This window comes from Rhipicephalus sanguineus, chromosome 1 (genome assembly GCF_013339695.2).
Source record: "Rhipicephalus sanguineus isolate Rsan-2018 chromosome 1, BIME_Rsan_1.4, whole genome shotgun sequence".
In the NCBI taxonomy this organism is placed as follows: domain Eukaryota; kingdom Metazoa; phylum Arthropoda; class Arachnida; order Ixodida; family Ixodidae; genus Rhipicephalus; species Rhipicephalus sanguineus.
In genome coordinates this window covers 282,692,377-282,711,452 of record NC_051176.1, presented here as the reverse complement: position 1 = coordinate 282,711,452, position 19,076 = coordinate 282,692,377, and the positions used below count along the sequence as shown (strand labels likewise).

Here is a 19,076-nt window from a genome sequence, read left to right as displayed (position 1 = left end):
CGCCACGGTGGTCTAGTCGTTATGGTGCTTGACTGCTGACCCGAAGGTCGCGGGATCGAATCCTGGCCGCCGCGGCCGCATTTTCGATGAAGACAAAAATGCTTGAGGCCCGTGTACTTATATTTAGGTGCACGTGAAAGAACCCTGGGTGGTCTAAATTTCCGGAGTCCTCCACTATGGTGTCCCTCGTAAACGTATTGTGGTCTTGGGATGTAAAACCCCAACAAATAATTAGAAATGAAGAGTTAGTTTTTGTCATTTTAATCTTTCAATTGCACCTTTCTGTTTCTGGCAAAGCAGCAAGCTGCTTTACAAAACTGCCCAACTTACCACTTGTCAGTTTTAATATTGTGACATGTTTGTTTCATTTAGTTAAACATTGTTTATATCAACCTTTTCTATTATGTTTTCTGCAAGTTAATGTTTAATGACAAATGTCCTGTTTGTTTTATTGTCTCACCAGTATGCCACAGTGTTTTTCAATTCTTTATTTTATGTGATGGGATTGTACAGATCAGTACGTAGAGGCATTGCACCTAGGATTGTAACGTTGGTAAGATCAAATATGTGAATGGGCCAATCTTGACAGCAGTGATATGTGTCCTCTCACAAGGTTTTAACCCTTTGAGGGTCAGATTTTTTCGTGAAATGCAGTCCACAAATGTGTAATTTTTTTATTGCTAAAATAAATTTTTCAGACAATTCTATTTCAGGAAAAAGTTGTCTCAAACTTTTTGCATGACTGTAAAGTGACAAAATAATTTTTGTTGCTACATACACATTGTTTATTCATAGTAACATCAAGCAAAATCCTAAAAAAAAACACTTATACGATTTTTATGAATAAGAATTATGCATTGTATTAAACATAGCTCATAGACATACATAAATAAGCGCACCAGAGTACTTTTCCGGTAAAAAGTGTTTGTGCTCTAACACTAAAAACTTTTCAGCGTGTGATAGTCCTTGAAGCATGGCTTTCAGATGTCGCCTACCTTGATCATCATCGAAGTCTGCCCTCGTCAGAAAATGCTCGTATGATGAACTGAAATCCAATGATTCAGATTCTGATTCGGCACTTGGGGAGTAGTCCGCATCGGAAGAATCGCCGCTCGACTCGCTATCAGAAGAGCAACCGGCGCGCGCTTCCATAGCTTAAGAGAACTGCGTGAGTGAGCACACAGAAGAAAACTTTATGGTTGTGCGACCGTCCAGAAAGCAAAACGAGTGAAAATGCTATAGTAATCCTTCGTCTTATCGCCAACGAGACGGAGTTAGTTTTTCCGAGTCCCCAAAATAGGAAGCGCAACCACAGCGGCATCGTTTGTGTAAATTAGCCCTGCACGGAAACAGATGTAATCGTCCCTTGGGGAGCAATAAACGAGAGAGTCACAAACGGTCACCCTTTGAGAGATTAGAAGCCAGACAGCCATCAGCTTTGCGGGTGCGAGAAGCGATAGCCACTCGAAGGATGAAACCGAAACCAGCCGCACCGTGTGCGCGCATTCTGATGTGCAAGTGAAAACTGGCGCGCCGCTTTGCAAAGCATATAAAAAACAACACAGAGACATTGGAGCATGAAAAAAATTCCACGTATTCCCGAAGCGTGGCAGCACATTTCAAGCAAGAGAAATGATTGAAAAATGTGTGTGTTTTAAACCAGCCTTGGATGTGCATGCGATAGCCGGCACGCTGCTTTGCAAAGGAAAAAAAAAAGAAACGGAGAGACATCAGAGCATGAAAAAAATTCTACGTATTCCCGAAGTGTGGCAGCGCATGCCACTCAAGAGAAATGATCGAGAAAGGCACGCGTTTTAAACATACAGGCAATACCGTACACGTACGGCGAAAATCCTTTGGTGTCTGTTAGGTGATGCCGTACATTTATGGCGAAAACCCTCAAAAGGTTAATGCAATAGCATTGCATCAATCAAAACTAGCACAAAACTAACATTTTGTGCGAGCTTATTTTTATTTCATTTGACCTGAAAAATTACCATTCACCATGGTGATAACAGTTGCACAACTGTTATCACCACACTCGATTTGTAGGCTTGACAGATGAGTTTGATGAAAAGTCAGATTGCTACAAAATGTGGCCCCATATTTCTTAATTGTTGTTTCTCTAATGCAGGGAGTTTGTCATGGGTGCGGATGTTATGGACCAGCAAGTGAGCTGTCTTTGGCAAGGTGACTACCTGCTTTCAGTGTCTCTATCAGGATTCATCAATTACCTCGATGTCAACAACCCTGAGAAGCCACGAAGAGTGGTCAAGGTGAGGGAAATGTTAAATTGTTCTGTTTGAGCTGCAGTTTTAAGTTTGTTAGCATCCTCCAAAGCATGCTACCTGTGCTGGGTTACTCTGGTCAGTCTCACCATGGAGCCTACATAAAAAAAATGATGTATTTATGTTTTAGACTATATGAAATAGACACCAGCTCTCACTTCTGTTTCGTAGCTGCTTGAGAAATGATGAAAAAGCCTTGAACAGGGGTGTCACTGGAGCCAATGTTTTGAGATGCAGTCTTATGTCCATCAAGTCGTGTCTAAACATTGGCTCCAGCGACACTCACGTTCAAGGATTTTTTTTTCTCTTCAAGCCTCCATCTCCTGAACTTCTGCTTGAGAAGTGTGGCTTTACCTCGGGCTTTTGTAGTGTCTGCAAAGCTGAAAGCAGCTTTACGTTGAAATTTGTTGCAAGAGAATTAGTGTGGACAGTTGTTTCAACTACTTCTGTGACAACTACTCTACACAAAACTTGTTTCCATACGAGTGCATATTTGTTTTTTTTTTCTTTTTATTACCATATCGCCCAGAAGGTTGCCTTCAGCGTTTTCTTGCTGAAAATGTATGTGTATGTTTAATGTATGGAATAATGAAAGAAATGAGGCAAGAGATACACCGAACCATGTTGTCCAGAGTATGGGAGTCATACAGTGAAGAAGATGGAACCTGCTCACTTCTAGCACTAATTATATAGCACTAATTTGATATGCATTTATTGCTTACATGGTAGTTGACCTATTTAAATAACTCTTTTGCAGGGCCATCACAAGTCCATCACGGCACTTGCTGTGAGTCCAAACAGAGAAACAATATACACTGGGAGTCACGATGGTTGCATCAGTATCCTTCTGAATAGTACATGCTTTGTGGGCGGCTTGTCTTTTGGGAATCTTGTGTGAGCTACCGACGGGCCTAGTTGTATTCCTTGACAGCAGCACATGCTTCTGGGATGCTGCATCGGGAGACCAGGATAGAGTGTCCGGGAACAGCCACAGCAACCAAGTACAGGACATGTGCACTGGCACAGACTCCATCTACACTTGTGGCCTAGATGACACTGTGCGGTCCATAAGCTTGCTGTCAAATCAGTACTCGTAAGTGATGTCAATTATTCTATGCATCTTTATTTTAGCCTGCAACAGACTTCGTGAGATGACTTTAAAGCTGCCTAGTGATATGACACTGTGGAATAAAATTTATCATTGTGCAACTTCAAAATCTTTCTTTTTCCGTTGTATACGTAAGTATGCGAGTCGTTATTGTCAAGTGTCGAGTTGGAGTGTGCCTATTTTTTAAACACCTTTAATACGCCAACATCCATGTGCATTTCTTTTGCCAGAAACCTCTGTGTCAAGATGGACTCCCAGCCACGTGGTATGGGTACGGCGGATGGAAACTTGGTCATTGTGGCAGACATTTGCGATGTGAGCGTTATTTTCCTCTCTTGATGAGCTTAGAAACTTGATTACATGATCTTTTATAGCTAAGCAAATGTCACACTTATTCACAGTGCTCCCGCTCTTGTGCCAAATGTGCCAAATTGCACCAAACGATATTTTCTGCGCCATCCTGGTAAAAAAGCAGGATTTTGTGCCTAAATGCGCCAAAACGTTACCTCCAAGATAGCATGCACAGCCTGATCTTGGAGGTCATGGCTAAAACGAGCGACAGCGCAAAATGTGTGTGGCAATAGGGGTCTGCAGATGTGCGTGACAATGTTTGACAAATTGGCTTAATCAATTGTGCTCACAGTTATCGAAATTCGCGTTTGCTACTTGAGACGTTTTCAAACCACACTGCCCATGCTGCACGGCCTGCTTGCCGTACTGTGCTGGCAGTCTGTCGTGTGCGGCAATGGACGAAAGAAAAACTTAGGAGGGAGCATCCACAAGCTAACCCTTATGGATGCTCCCTCTTAAGCTTGTGGATGCGCCTAGCATCCACAAGCTAACCTCCTCTGAATCCTCTCCATGCGGCAAACAGCTGCACCGTAGCTTTAATAGCTTTAATATAAAACTTCTGGAGCCACCTAGTGGCTAAGTAGAAATAAAGGATGAAGGCAACGGCTATTGCACACTTCTTTCTTAGCATGGTCAATTGTTGTGACTGTACTTTTCTTGCCTTTTCGTATTGCCTTGCCTGCGTCAATTGTTTTGTGACACTTTTCTTGTGTGGGACAATTATTGCCGAGTGCGGAAGGTTTCTAAGAGGACTGTTTGCGCCTATGCAGTGAAGAGAGTTAAGCTTTCGTGCAGATACTCGCGCGTTCCTTGCACATGCGTGTTTGTAGTGTATGCGTGACGTTGAGCGGCACCTTTCGCCTTGTTGAAAACATTCTAAAGAGATTCTATTTGGAAATGTAATTTGTATTTTTTTTTTTTCGAGTCTATATGGTCGTACTGCCACCAGTATTCGCAGAAACTTGCACCGCAGTAAGCTATTGTTTCATTTTGCGGGTCGACCGATGCGGTGCATGCTATTTATTTGCATCTTAGAAAATTCAAGTGCGAACTATGACAGGTGCAAGAGAGGGAGGGAATGAAACCAGTGTTTACAATCAACTGTAAGGAAGATCGAACATATATGCCCAACCAGAGCACGTCACCCACTGCACATGCGCACTGTTTCTAGGTGCAACACCAGGCACTATCATACTGTATCTATTTACGAACCCCTTTCCTTAAGCAGTTAAGGAAAGGCCCTTTCCTTAAGGAGTTAAGGAAAGGGGTTCCTGTCGCAATTCGCGCTTGAATTTTCTAAGATGTATATGTACCAACTAGCTCGCCTTTTGGTCTTACTTCTATTTATTTGCAGCACAGTTATCAGTCCTCACTTTGCTAAAACGTTGTGCGGGGATTCCGTTTGCTCGTGTAAGGGCTGCTCCTCCCCCAACTTGGCAGTCCAAATTTTGAAATAAAAAAAAAAAACCTCGTGGGCCATCCAGCAAGCCCGCGAGGCGGCGAAAAGGCAAGACCTCGACGTCCCCACGTGGGAGGCCTAGGCCAACGAACCTAAATTGCTGGTTCATAATAAAGTTTATTCCTCCCTCGCCAGCAAACGGCAGTGTCGTTGCGTCTTGCATACGGCGAATTTCGCGCGAGCCACCAAATGCCACCAATAGCTGTCCTACGGCTTCATCACATGGCGCTATCTGTGACCTTCAGGCGCACGGCACGATCTGGGAGATCTTGTCGCTTTTCTTGCCGGCGCCATTGATCCTTTGTGCCACCGTTCATTTTGACGACTTCCTATAGCACAACCGCTTGCAATTGTGCTATAGGCAGATATATGGCATGATTAAATAGGTTTTTACATACGTGGATCAAAAATTGAACAAAAATTTCACACTTCCGTGGAAGAGCCACACCCCATCAAGATCGCAGAGAAAAAGTGCGGCCCTTACACGAGTGTATACGGTAAGTCTCCACATTTCTCAGTAAGGTTTAAAGGCTAACTGGAATGAAACCTTACCTGAATTTATTACGAGTGAGTAGTAGATATATGCCACTGAAGAAATCTTAAGCAAGGCAGTGCGACTGCAAGGCAGTGCGACTGCAAGGCAGTGCAACTGCAAGGCAGTGCGGCTGCTTGTAAGCAGCCATTAGACAGCACCTAAGCAGACGGTGCATGCACCCGGTGGTTTTCGCTGTACATAGGTCCAAGTGTCTGCGATGCTTCAACGCTCCCTGATCTTGGAGGTCATGCTGAGAAACTGTGCATTCTAGGTTGTGCCATTGTTGTACATGACTTTGGAAAGCAGTAATGGTGGCGTTTTTTTAGATTTGATGTAAAAAAATAGCTTATTTTTTAAAGCCTTCCATGGCACATCCGCTTGTTCTTGAAACAATATTTTTGACGGAGGCTCCCCTGTACCTATGCCATCAGAAAATAGGCATTCTATGTGATCTAAAATTTTGTTACAGTTGTTATAGTTGTCCTTTGAGCTAGTCCTTCATTTTTGTTCCTGATGCAGATCTCGTTGGTGGAAAATGATATGAAGGTTGCTTCACATCCTGTGGACTATGAACCAAGCTGTGTCACTGTGCATCCCCAGGAGCCAGACTTTGCTGTTGGCGGGGCTAGGGTCAGTACCAACCTTGTGCTGTTGCTTCTAGTTTTTTTTTATTGAAAACACCCGGGTATGAAATCTTGTGTTCTAGCAGAGAAGGTCCTGAAGTTCGAAAATGCAGTGGGTAAGTACAGCCTGCTAAAAAAAAAATTGATCAAGGGGCGGAATCACAATGAAGCAAGGGTAAAAATAGTGCATCATCAGTTATGCAAGAAATGTTTAGCAGTAATACATAATATAACCCTTTGCGACATGCATTATGATCGACCGTCCATAAATGCGTGAAACTTCTACAATTTGTCGCCAAGGTTCTGGAGACTCAACCTAAAGCGAGTGGAAATGTTTGAATGAACTATAGTGTATTTTATAACAATTCATTGCAATTACAAACTAATTTATCTTATCACTGTACAGTTAGTATGCCATATTTCGTCATAAAACTAATTCAATTACCCACTCAAATTACATCCAGTGGTTATCTGCTGAAGCATTCCCAAAAAATAATAAAAAATATTTCGAAATTCCTGTAGGAACGCCCCACATCAAGCATCTTGTTAAACATGTCCTTCACCAAGCCTTCACCAAAGTGATTGTGTTTAGCAAAATATTTCACCTAGAAGTAATATATATGAACTTTAGGTAACAAGAAGGTTTAATTTAACCTTTGCGCATTGTTCGTTCTCTTTATTGCAACTAGTGCGCAGAAATTGCAAAAGTTGCATGTACAAATGTGCACGCCGTGTCGCAAAGGGATAAATTATTGTAAATGTGTCATATAGCAACTATAGTTTGGTACTTTAGTACATTATAGGTGCATTTGGGGGTTGGGGGGGTGGTTAGGTTGCTTGGCAAACAAATATTGGATGCAAAGCTATGCTTGACTATGGTTCACAAAAAGCAGACACAGCACTGCACACTTGGACAGATCCATGCAAGTACAGTGAGTATGGCTTGGCATCTTGTTCAGGCATGATGTTGAAAGCTTCCATGTGCTGCGAATGAGTGCATGGTAGGATAGAAGCAAACTAAGAAAGCTTAATTTGCTCATTGGATTTCCTTTGTGCATGAAGTTAGAAACTTCAGCACTGGTGCCAAAGCACACAAGTAATGAAGACACCAACAAGACAGCCATAGTGGAGAAATGCAGACATCCTCTGTTAGTTGTAGTTTCCAAGACTTGTAAAGGTCAAGCTCAAGCCATGGTTGATTTGTTTTCTGTCTTGTTGTCTGGGTTATCAGAAATCGATTACCATTGACTTCCAAGAACTTGGACTCGTTAGGACATGCTATAGGTTCAAATAATCTAATATAAGCTTGGCACGGATGAACACTGACTTTCAATAGAACATGAAACAAATGCTGTCTATCAACTGAAAGCTTAAAGGGGTTATGAAGCACCCCTTAGGCTTGTTGAAAAAACACATCCTGCGGAAAGCTGACACGGCTATGAACTGCTCTGCAAAATATTACAGTCGTGCGCGTCGCGTAAAGGCCACAAGCGGAGCGCGAAGTTGCCGTTTCCTCAGGCGCCCTCTTTTCAAACAGAGGCCGGTTCTCACTCTCGTCGGTGGGCGGGGCATCTGCACGTTGACGTCGCGGATCTGCCAGTTTACGTCACAAGAGATATAGCATGCTTAGTGGCCGATAGCCGGATGAGATGCGCTTCTTGCCATGGGGTGCCGCCACTTGCCCGCGCCGCACTCCTCAGTCTGCTAAATTTACACGGTAGCCGCACTCGCGCATGCGAATCACAGCGGGAGAGCGATCGCGCTTCATGACGCACGCTGACGTAACTTCGTTCCCTCGTGCCATCCCTCCCTATGTAGCTTCCAGTGCGCTCGTCGGCACGAGAAAAGAGAGAAAGCGCTGAGAGCGTGCGCCAAACCCCCGTAACTCCGCTCATTCTTGACGGATTCGAGAAATTTTCGCGGCAGTCGATTCGGGAGGCAGTAAACTCCGGTACTGAGGTCATTAGATCATTACTTGTAAAAGTGGTTCATGACCCCTTTAAAGCTTATCCAGAAAAATGTGCTCAAATATGACAGCCTTGATACCAATCAAGAAAATATGTAAGGTCCTTCTCTTAATTATTTGCTGTTCAAAGGAAATGAGTCAGCAATCTGCAATCAAATAGACCTATTTGGAATAATTTGATGGTCCTCAATAATTGGTCATGGGAGCAGTCACTGTACTAGGTTCTTGGTGCAAATATAGGCTAAAACTCGCTTTGTCCTTGTGCGCAAAGAACAGTCTTGTCTTTTTTTTTCTGGTCTTGCATTACATTTTCAAGCTTCCGTTTAAAAAGAAAATAATAAATTACCATTTCCCAATTGCCGAGATAGAACTCTTGGTAAGCAAAAAAAAACATGGAAGAAGGAAATACAGGTGTCTACACTACCTTAAGACTGCCGTACTAGCTTGGCATGACGTCATAGGTTTTTTTAGCATCTGCTAGGGCTTGCATACTACTTCTTTATTGGTAAAAATAACTTCATTGTGTTCTAAGGGAGCCAGAGACTTAACATAGCAAGTTTCAGGAATTTCGATTGAGCTAAAGTGGTCAAAATACGAAGAATACCTTGAAATAGACATCACACTGAAATTTACTAAGTGCTAAGTTTCGGCACAAAATAAAACTTTGACCTTCATTTTCTCTTCTAAATATTGAACCTATGTTGGTAAAAGTAATGACAATAGAGTCCTCCAAAAATAATTTCAGTCTAAACTAATCTAGTTTTTCACTTTAGTGTCCCTTTAAGTTGCTCTCAGTCTGTCATCATTGTACAGATTTTCTTCATGTGTCAATATGTAGTGTGTTACAATAGTAGTGTGTTTACCCAGCAGGGTTACAATATGTAGTGTGTTTTTAGCCAGCCACATTGTTTTATGCTAATTTACTGCTTAGTAAGCTCTGTGCTTATAGAAAGTCATGTGCTCTAAGTGTTGGTAGCACATGCCTCTAGGACACACTGTATCATCTGACATGAAGGACGACTACTATAGTTTTTTTATGTACTTTTTCTGCAATGTGACCTTGGTTTTTGAATGCAATGTAAAGTTGTGCGATCGTCAAAGTTGAAAGCGAGAACAACCGCCTCTGGATGCGGCGTGCATGCTTCTGAAGACAGCGGATATCACATTTACAATGCATTTGCGACTGATTTTATTGATGGATTGAGCAGCAGGAAGCCTGAGGATGTTGCCTTTTCATTGATGACGACGTGAACCGGCCCGGAACATTGGTTAGCTTTGTTCTCCGCTTCGGCCCGTCTCAGAGTTTACTAGAGAAACTAGAGTTTACTGCAAAATGTGCAGCGTTCCGCTATGCTTTACATTGAGGAACTGCTTCACTACGTGGCACGTTCAACTGTAGTGCTTGCTGTCAGATATTTATCAGGAGAGGCTTGTGCAATGAAAAATTTAGGATTTTTGGGAGGAAGTGCCAAGTAGATGGCAGTAAATTTTGTGTATCTTATAACTTCTTTACATTTTTTCTTAGTAGATAGAAGCATGTCTGTACTATGTTAAATTTTATCCCACAATCTTTAATCTGGCAATTTGTACCCTTTTCATAACGTACTTCTTGTCAGTAAAAGTTTTAGGCATGAAAAGTGTATTCATTCTGGTTTTCATTTATGTATTACATAAAATATTAGGTGCAGTAGTTCCTTCAGGAAAAAAAAAAGATTTGGCGTAACCTACAAAAAACACCCATTTTCCCCATGGTAGGGAAAGAGTTAAGTTGAGGACATTGCTGTTTGCAGGCCTCAGGCCTATCGCATAACCACTGTAACAGTACGAATGCATGGTTTTAGGCACACTATACAGTGCAGCATCTCAATACCAAAACTGAAAATGAGGAAACACATGGTAACTAAATGCCAAATGAATGTACAGAAAATTAACACACATGCACTTCAACCACATGCTGTGTGTTAAAGTAGCAACAGCGTGAGGATAAGGCAAATGCACTTACGTTCACTCTCATGTGTCGAAACCTGTTTTAGTGGAAATTTTTAACACTGTCTCAACCTTGCAGTGAATAAATGACATTAATAAATACTCCATCCATGCTTCACTAATGTATCAGTTTTATATATTTTTTAGTACAAATCTTAATGAAAGTTTAGTGAATGTCGCACTGTCTTCTCAGAAGTTGCTTTAATTTTTAGTTTTGTCACGAAAATATTGAAATCTGCATGTGTGCTGCAAAAACCTCTGAGTAAGAATGGGGAACAGAGGGACTTGATTTTTAGAGCGCAGCTCTCAGGTGCCCATTTCTTGGTTGAGCATCCGTTGGCCCTCGGCGTAACGGAGCAAACGAGCACAGTGAGAGATTTCCTGGCTTGCGTGCCTTGAACCACAAGACACTCTCCTTCTTTTGCCCTGCAATTCACGTCACTGAAAAAGAAAAAAATAAGAAATGAAAACAAAATAAAAATTATAAATATGATAAACAAATAAACAGAAATAGAAATTAAAGTGAAAATAAAGGAATAAATTAAAAAGTTGTCTCTAACTGTACCTACATACACGTCTCCCTCGAATTCTTCACTTCAATGTATCGCCAAATGAAAATACACATGCAGGTGCACTCAAGTTTTTCATTAGGGAGTATCCTAATCATTGATAATTATCAGTCACAACAATATGGAGGTTTTTTTATTTTATTTTTCAAAATCCTTTTAGCTGCTTAAATGCGTAAAACACTAAAAACTAGAGCTGTGCGAATAGCAAAATTTTGGGTGCGAAGCGAATTCGAATAATAAAGATTGAGTGCGAATTGAATCGAATAATTTCGAATAATTTTCGAATAATTCGAAGTGAAATTACATAAAAAGTTGCAGAGAATCCCTAAGTATGTTCTTGTGAGATAGCAACATGAAAGTGTTTCTTTTCGCCAGGTTGATGAAGCGCTGGTGGGGTCATATTTCATAGTTGTCTTTCTTATCAAGAATGAGGGCAATGTAGAGGCCGAATTGTATTTATGTACATGATTTGGTGCAACCAAAGTTGCCGGCAACACTTTACACGTGATAGGCAGAGATGCCATTTTCTCAGCCTCTCCTCCTCTTTCAACTGCTGTGGAAGGCCAACTGATGCGGCAGACAAGGGTGTGCTCCCTTCAAGTCCGGAGTTCCAAATCTGCCTTGTAGACGTCGATATATAAGAACATCTGAAATTTTGGATGCTAAAAAGCTTCGGCGTCCGATTTTTCGGACTTCCTGCCCAAATTTCAGGTCCAAAACAGCATTAATTGAGCCCCCAACTCTGCCACATCTTTCATCTCCATATTGGAACCAGCGTTTTCTTGAGTTAATACATTTGCGACCGTAGCGGAGCTTGAAAGGCAGCTTTGCCGCAATACGGGGGTGTGATGAGGTGAAGCATATTGAAAATCTAGGGACCACTTCCAAACGGACGTTGACTGTCTCTTGGCTAAGTTCAACCGTAACGGACCTTGAAAGGCAGCTTTGCCGCCATACGGGGTTGTGAGGAGGTGAAGCATATTGAAAATCTAGGGACCACTTCCAATCAGACGTTGGCTCTCTCTTGCCCAAGTTCGACCGTAACGGAGCTTGAAAGGCAGCTTTGCCGCAATACAAGGATGTGATGAGGTGAAGCATCTTAAAAATCTAGGGACCACTTCTAACCGGACTTTGTCTCTTGGCTAAGTTCGACCGTAACGGAGCTTGAAAGGCAGCTTTGCCGCAATACGAGAGTGTGATGAGGTGAAGCATATTGAAAATCTAGGGACCACTTTCAATCGGACGTTGTCTCTTGGCTAAGTTCGACCGTAACGGAGCTTGAAAGGCAGCTTTGCCGCAATACGAGATTGTAATGAGGTGAAGCATATTAAAAATTTGAAGGGGTCACTTTCAACCGGACGTTGACTGCACTTGTCTTTGCGAAGTTCGAATAGTTCGAATAGTAAAATTTCAGTGCGAATCGAATCGAATAGCAAACACTATTCGAAAAATATTCGAAATTTCGAATATTCGCACACCCCTACTAAAAACATATCTCAGTGCCCTGTATGTAAAGTAGCAGTGCCTTAATATGAAAATCAAACTAAAATTATGCTCATATATGCTTAAACAAGTGTTTGCATTCCCAAACAGTTTTCATGCAAAAGCATTCATTGCCCTGAACACTAATTTTGAATGGAGCTAATGTGGAAAATCTAGGGTCTAGTGGCATGGGTGTCGACAGGGGGTTGCAAAAGGGGCACTTGCCCGCCTCAAGCCACACCAGCACTTGCCCCCACCCAAGCTACACTAGCGGGCTCCCACTCCCCCAGCCGCAATGCAACACGGGTTTGCACACCCCAAGACAAAATCCTGCCGGCACTCATGTCTAGTGGTGCCAGTTGTGGAAGGGGAGTGGCCACATTGCAGTAGAGAGACTGGGGGAAGGAGATGGGGAATGCCATCTACATTGGCCATTGTTCAGCATTCAAATTTTTCATTGCTGATTTTGTTATATCTACTGCTGAAAAAACAGAAACAAAAAACAACCTGTCTGGTTGTTGGAATTTCCCTAGATTTCTTAAAGCATTAAGCTGCAGTGGAAGGGCACTATAGAACAAGGAGAACTACTGCAGCTAAACATGTGGCTATGCTACTGAGTGAGCAGTTTAATTTTACTTTGCCAACCATGCCTTAGGTAAGATGGAGAAGATGATGGATCGGAGTTTCTGTCAACCTGCAAAGGCCAATAAATGGGGCTTGCAATTGTGAATATCCTCTATTAACCAATGTCAAATTGAGGGAAGTCAGGCAATTGTAGTTGCATTGTTACAGCATTTTTTTTTGCAGTGGTTTACTCTTCGTTTTGTCTTGTATGCACCCTTAGGATCACAAGGTGCATGTGTACATCTTGAAATGTCACAGTATAACGGAGAAGAAAGTATTGGACCACAGTGGAGCAATTACAGACGTCAGATACTCGCCTGACGGCCTGTACCTGGCAGCGTCTGATGCCAACAGGATGGTTCGTCTGTATCTCAGCTCAAGCTATGAGGTATGGCACATAAGTTCTTGTTTATATCCTTTACTTTATCATAAGGCATGTGAGCTCACTTTATGTTAAAGCATTTACTCTGTGTTTACTCCTTTCACATTGGGTACAAATTGGTAAAATTAGCATGTTTTAGTTCAGCTATGCATGTCTTATTCCAGAAGGCAATATAATACACATATTTCAATGTACTGTAGCTTTTTAGACAAAGAGAAATAGTAGTTATCCTTGGCATAAGCTTTCTATCTACATACGACTAAACTCATTCATTTTGTGCGCTTAGTGTGGTGTGTTGTTTGTTCTTACACTTCGTCCTCATTTTTTCCGCGCTGTTTCCCGATACAAGATGTTCAACCAACTAACAAGTTCACCTTATCGTTCATTTTATATTTGCATGAATTCAGAAGTCATGAGATGCAGCAAGCAGTTTTAGCTGCATAACATGTGTGAAACATAGTTCTGTGGCTTTGCATAATTTCAGCACATTTGTTGCTGTTACAGGGATACCTTAAAGTGGCCCTGCAACACTTTTTTTTAACATAGTCAGAAATTGCCGTCGATCATTAGTCAGTGCTCCTACGAACATGTGAGCCAAGTACTGTTGTACTGCACATAGCAGGGAATTTACAATTTCGTGTCAAAGACTGCCAAAAATCGCTTGCTTCCCTAATGGCAAACTATGCCATAGGAGGGAACAGTTATGCAGTAGGCAAGACCCTGGCCATTGGCTGATTTCATGATCGTGAAGGCATCCTCAGTAATACTTTTGTTGTTCATTGTGAGTACAATAAATAAATATTGAGTGTGTCTCTAGCTTCAAAAACACCAAGATAGTATCCCATATTTGTTTTTTCAGTCTTGATCAACGGTTGGCTGCTTAATGTTTTCCTTTCTCCTACACCATGTGAGGCAGCGTCTGGTGTACTACACACATGCTCTTTCAAGCACTACGTGCTTGAGCTGGTCACTCGTCTTGTACTGAGCCTACTATAGCAGTAGTTATTGACGCATATTGTCATCCTTAACCCTTTGAGACGCTTTGTACAAAATTGTGTACACCTTTTGTTTTCCCTATTTGTATCCTCTAGGGAGAACTTCTTCTTGGCCTAGTTGGTATCGTTTACTGTATGACTTACTGCCATTTAGAAAAAACATACACACAAGAGAGACACATGCGACATATTACATATTATATTACAACATATGCTGCCCATGTGTCGTCCTGTTCGTGTCTCTCTTCTGTGTGTTTTTTCTAAGCGGCAGTATGTCATACAGTATCCACTAGGGGCTAAGAAAGAGCAAGGTACATTAAGCTTTGGATGAATTCAACCTCCTGCGTAATAAATTTGTCTTCATTTAACTTCATTTTGCAGTGTACTGTGGCATATGATCACTTTGCTGAAGGCACTGCCATATGCGACGAGTCATTCAACGTGCTGCTTCGCGCAACCCACATCAAAAGTGTAATTTTTTTTTGCTCAACATGGACATAACCGAAAATGAATTTGCACTATATTTCTAGCCTGAGATTTCATTCTATTTGTCCAAAAACAGAGCATGAATGGCTTCAGAATAAATAGATATTTAATTACGAAGTAATGAGTAAATAACATTGTATCGATTTGACGCATTTACAGGCAGTTATTCATAGGTGGCGTCTGAAAGGGTTAAACCACTGGCATGCTTGCCATTGCATTCTAACTCTCTTCTATGCACCTCATGAAGTAGACGCCTTGGCATGCATCACTTTGTATTTAATTAATTGAAAGTGCTTCAAAACGTGCAATCTGCATTTGGCTACTGTGCAGGATCTTGATTTGGTTACTATGCTCGACAAAGCCAGTGCACAGCTCGACCAGAGTTGAATAGGACAGTTGCACATCGCTTCTGCTGCATCATGTACAGTGTCATAGTAGTCGTTTATACATAGTGCAGCCACCACAGGGTGCCATTACGCGCTGGTGCTGCCCTTATCTGAACCGGAAGTAGTGGCAAACACATTTAAAGGAACAGAGAAGAGAAAATGCTTAAGGCCATAACGCGCAGTCATGTAACTTGTTGCCCCCCTCCCTCCCCCCTCTGTGTAACTTCCAATGCTCTCGTTAGATCGAAAGAAGAGAGGAAGCACTCAGACGGTGCAATAAACTCTGCTTATACTTGACAGATTTTAAAAATTTTCAGGGCAGGAGATTCGCGAGACCAGTAGTAAAGTCGTTCACTGATTACTTGGAAAAGTGTTGCAGGGTCCCTTGAAATCGAACTACTCTTGAGCACTCTTTGAAGCAGAGGTGCTTCACAAATTAGACATGGGGAGTGCAAAATGATTTCTGGTTTATATTCATGTAGATGTTTCATTATTTTCCTTCTAGCTGGCCCACAAGCTGGACTGGTGCTTCCACACAGCTCGGGTGAACTGCATTGGTTGGTCACCCGACTCAAAGTTTCTTGCTACTGGTAGTTTGGACACTGGTGTGATTGTTTGGAGCACAGAGCATCCCACAAAGCATATCAACATCAAGAGTAAGTTTTTTTTTTTATTGTATTGTTGTATACTATCTTTCCCACTATCCATGAGATTTCCTTTGCATTTTTGGAATTTTTGCTTGTTGTGGTAGTTCAGATATAATGACAAGAACTTTGTATGGGCTGCTAGTTGCTAGCTTTTTTTAGTGGATTACATTTAAATTCTAATTATGCTAAGCAAGGATTTGTTTGGTAAGTTAACTTATACCTTAGGTGGGTTTTTGCCTGTTATGGCGTACATTATCATCCACTAGCAAACATAATGATGCTCTTTGGCCTCTCCTGGACCTTGTGCCAAAGACACTGTGTATCATCATGGCCTGTTGCAGTATCCCTGTGGATATGGTGTTGCACTACTGAGCTTATAGTCATGTGTTTGATCCTTGTTCTGCTGGCTACATTCCAATGGGGTCAAAATGAAAAAATGCTTGTGTATATGCCAAGATTTAAGCTCGTGGTAAAGAACCTCGGGTGGTCAAAATTACTTTGGAATCTCCCACTATGGCACATGGTATGTAGATCTTTACATGTAAAATTCTAAATTCAAACTCCTTAAACTTTAACCGTGTTTTATGTAAGACTGCACAAAGAGAAATTCTGGTTTTATGATAAGTATGAAATGCATCTACTAGTGCAGCTCATGCCATTATACTGTATAAATCTTTTTTTTTTCTTGTTTAGGTTAGTTAAGTGCTTATGTTGCCTTCATTTAATTTTTTTCCTGGCTATCTTATTATAGTTTAGCTGCTGCATTTTTTTTCAGGTCTCTTAGCTGCTGTATTTTTTTCAGGCCCCTTTTTTTGTAGCCCTGACCAGTATGTTTTTTTTATTGCAGAGGCTCATCCCCAGAGCCAAATCACCAGGCTAGCATGGTTGGACAATTCGACAATTGTGTCGGCTGGCCAGGACAGTAATGTGAAGATTTGGGAGGTGACATTCTCCTGAAGTGGGTTTCCTTTCAACACTGCCACTACACAACACATGCCTGCACTGAGGCGGGGCTCTTGCCTTGGCCTCTTTTATGTTTTCCCCCCCACTTTACTGTGGAACAGTTCCTTTTGGGTTTGAGCTCTTCAACTTTCGTGCATTGCATCTTTAACAATTTGTTTCTTTTGTTTATGCATGTAACCAGATGTGGTTTAAGATCATTGCTGTTTTTTTTTTTTTTTTGCAGGCTTTGGCTGTGTATCCAAGTTCGCTTTTTTTTTTTTTAATTCTCGGTGTAGTGAATCGGAAGTGTGATGCAAGTAAATTATTGATGACCTGGAAACATATGAAGGGCCTTCTTTTGGCCAAAAGAGAAAAAGGACAGACAGAATAACTGATGGATTCTTAGTGTTGTTTTGAAGTGCTTGTGTGACGTAGAGTTGTGCCTACGTACCTGTGAAAACTGTGAACTGAATGCTGTGCTTGGACTAACTTGTACTGTGAAGTTGCCGTGACTTTTCTTTGGTAATGGACTTGAGTTCAGAGCAGAAGGAAACGCTCGTGGACGTTGCTGATGAATTCTTGTTGTTGCAGTTCTGTGTTTTAGTTGAGTCAGTTGCTTTATACTCTTTTGTTCCTTAGTTTTTTTTGGTTGAGTTTAAAATGGCCCCTTGTTTTTTCGGTCACTCCGTTTTGATGTATAACATGCCTATGTAAGTTTTATTCAGTGAAAACACGCCTTACATGGAGCCTTAAATAAGAAGGATGCCTTGCCACAATCTTAAACTTTTCTTTGTGAATGACTTTGTAGTTTCCCAGTGCGAGTCCATGAAAGTTGTGTCACTTGCGGTAAGTTGTCCAGTATTTATTGTGGCATGAATGATGGGATCAAGATAAAAAAAAGATATATAAGCATTTTGAAAATGGTTCGTGAAGCTTTTCTTTCTATGCTACATTTTGAGGAGTACTGTCTGTATTTTGTTAACTTTTAAAATATGCAGTTACCTTGCCAATAAAAGGGGAATTAGCATTTCATCTTGCCTCCTGTTTGTATGAAGAAAAAAAATTACCTTTTCTGGTTGCATACTGTCCATCAGAAGTGTACCATTTCAGAACATTTCCTTGTGTCTCATGCTGTAGCATGTATACATCACTGTAACTTCAGTAATAGGGATGGTCGATTAAAATTTTTAATCGATTAATCGTTAATCGTTAATCGATTTAGCCTTTAATCGATTAATTGCTTTCGGTGGAATATTTTAATCGATTAATCGATTAATCGACATTTTAATGGGTGCTTTAAAACCGTTATTTCTTAGAGAGGCATCGTTTAAATTTAATACAGGCCCAAATCTTTTCATCAGACGCATTGACGATCCAAAATTTCCACTTTCGAAAGTGTCGACGACGGGTCCCTTGTGTCCAGTGTGCGAAAATTCACACTTTCGCACACTGGACACAAGGGGCCCGTCGTCGTTGGTTGATGTGGCCATCATCTGTGGCCATCAAGAATCTGTGGCCATCATCCCTGGACTATTCGGCAGCAGGTCGTATTTTCTCGAAGCCTGCCTACTCGAGCTCATCGAAACCGGAGGCGCGTTCGGGGACCACACTGGTTGGAAAGTCGCAGTTGAAACATGCAGTGTGGCGGAGGGTGAGGAAATCCCGAGAAAGGTAAAAGGGAGACGAGGAGAAATTAAATAAGACGCTTGCTCTAGCAAGCAAGGCATCTTTCCTCGGTTTGTCGGTTAGATATTGTGGAAGCCCTACATAATACTATAATTGCGGACTGACGCGATCTTTTTCTTGAGGTCACCTATGCAGATATTACACAGAAATATACTGGCCTCAAACAGACCATCCGTAGAGGCAACTGCGGGAAATAGAAGGAAAGAAGATGACATTTAGGGGCTCGTTTTTCTTTGTTAGACACAATATTAATTAGGACTAACAGACAATATTGCCAAGAAAAAGTATAGGGGGTGTTATTTGTAATAATTGGGATATAAATCTGAAGAAAGTAAAGTGGACGGAAAGGTAACTTGTCGCCGGAAGGGACCGAACCTGCGACCTTCGAATAACGCGTCCTATGCTCTGCCACTAGCTACGGCAGCGGTCATCCCCCCGTCCACTTCATAAGGTATACGTGTGCATTTTTAAATCTAGGAGTGTTAGTCAGCGCCGATCACAGCCATGGCGGCGAGTGTGGAACACCCTTTTTCTGCCTTTTGGAGTCGCGTAGCAAGTGAC

At 41.7% G+C, this 19,076-nt stretch overlaps 1 protein-coding gene across 1 annotated transcript in view; it reads left to right on the top strand.

The window, feature by feature from the left end:
- The window catches only part of LOC119379139 (actin-interacting protein 1), a 34,493-nt gene extending 16,632 nt beyond the window's left edge, over positions 1-17,861 (top strand). The window contains exons 9-16 of the mRNA XM_049411878.1: positions 2,135-2,276; positions 3,046-3,128; positions 3,229-3,381; positions 3,627-3,711; positions 6,261-6,371; positions 13,212-13,379; positions 15,746-15,896; positions 16,735-17,861. Of these exons, the coding sequence (XP_049267835.1) occupies positions 2,135-2,276; positions 3,046-3,128; positions 3,229-3,381; positions 3,627-3,711; positions 6,261-6,371; positions 13,212-13,379; positions 15,746-15,896; positions 16,735-16,844 (1,003 nt within the window). The 3' untranslated portion in view covers positions 16,845-17,861. The remainder of the gene's footprint in view (positions 1-2,134; positions 2,277-3,045; positions 3,129-3,228; positions 3,382-3,626; positions 3,712-6,260; positions 6,372-13,211; positions 13,380-15,745; positions 15,897-16,734) is intronic.
- The last annotated feature ends 1,215 nt before the right edge of the window (positions 17,862-19,076 follow it).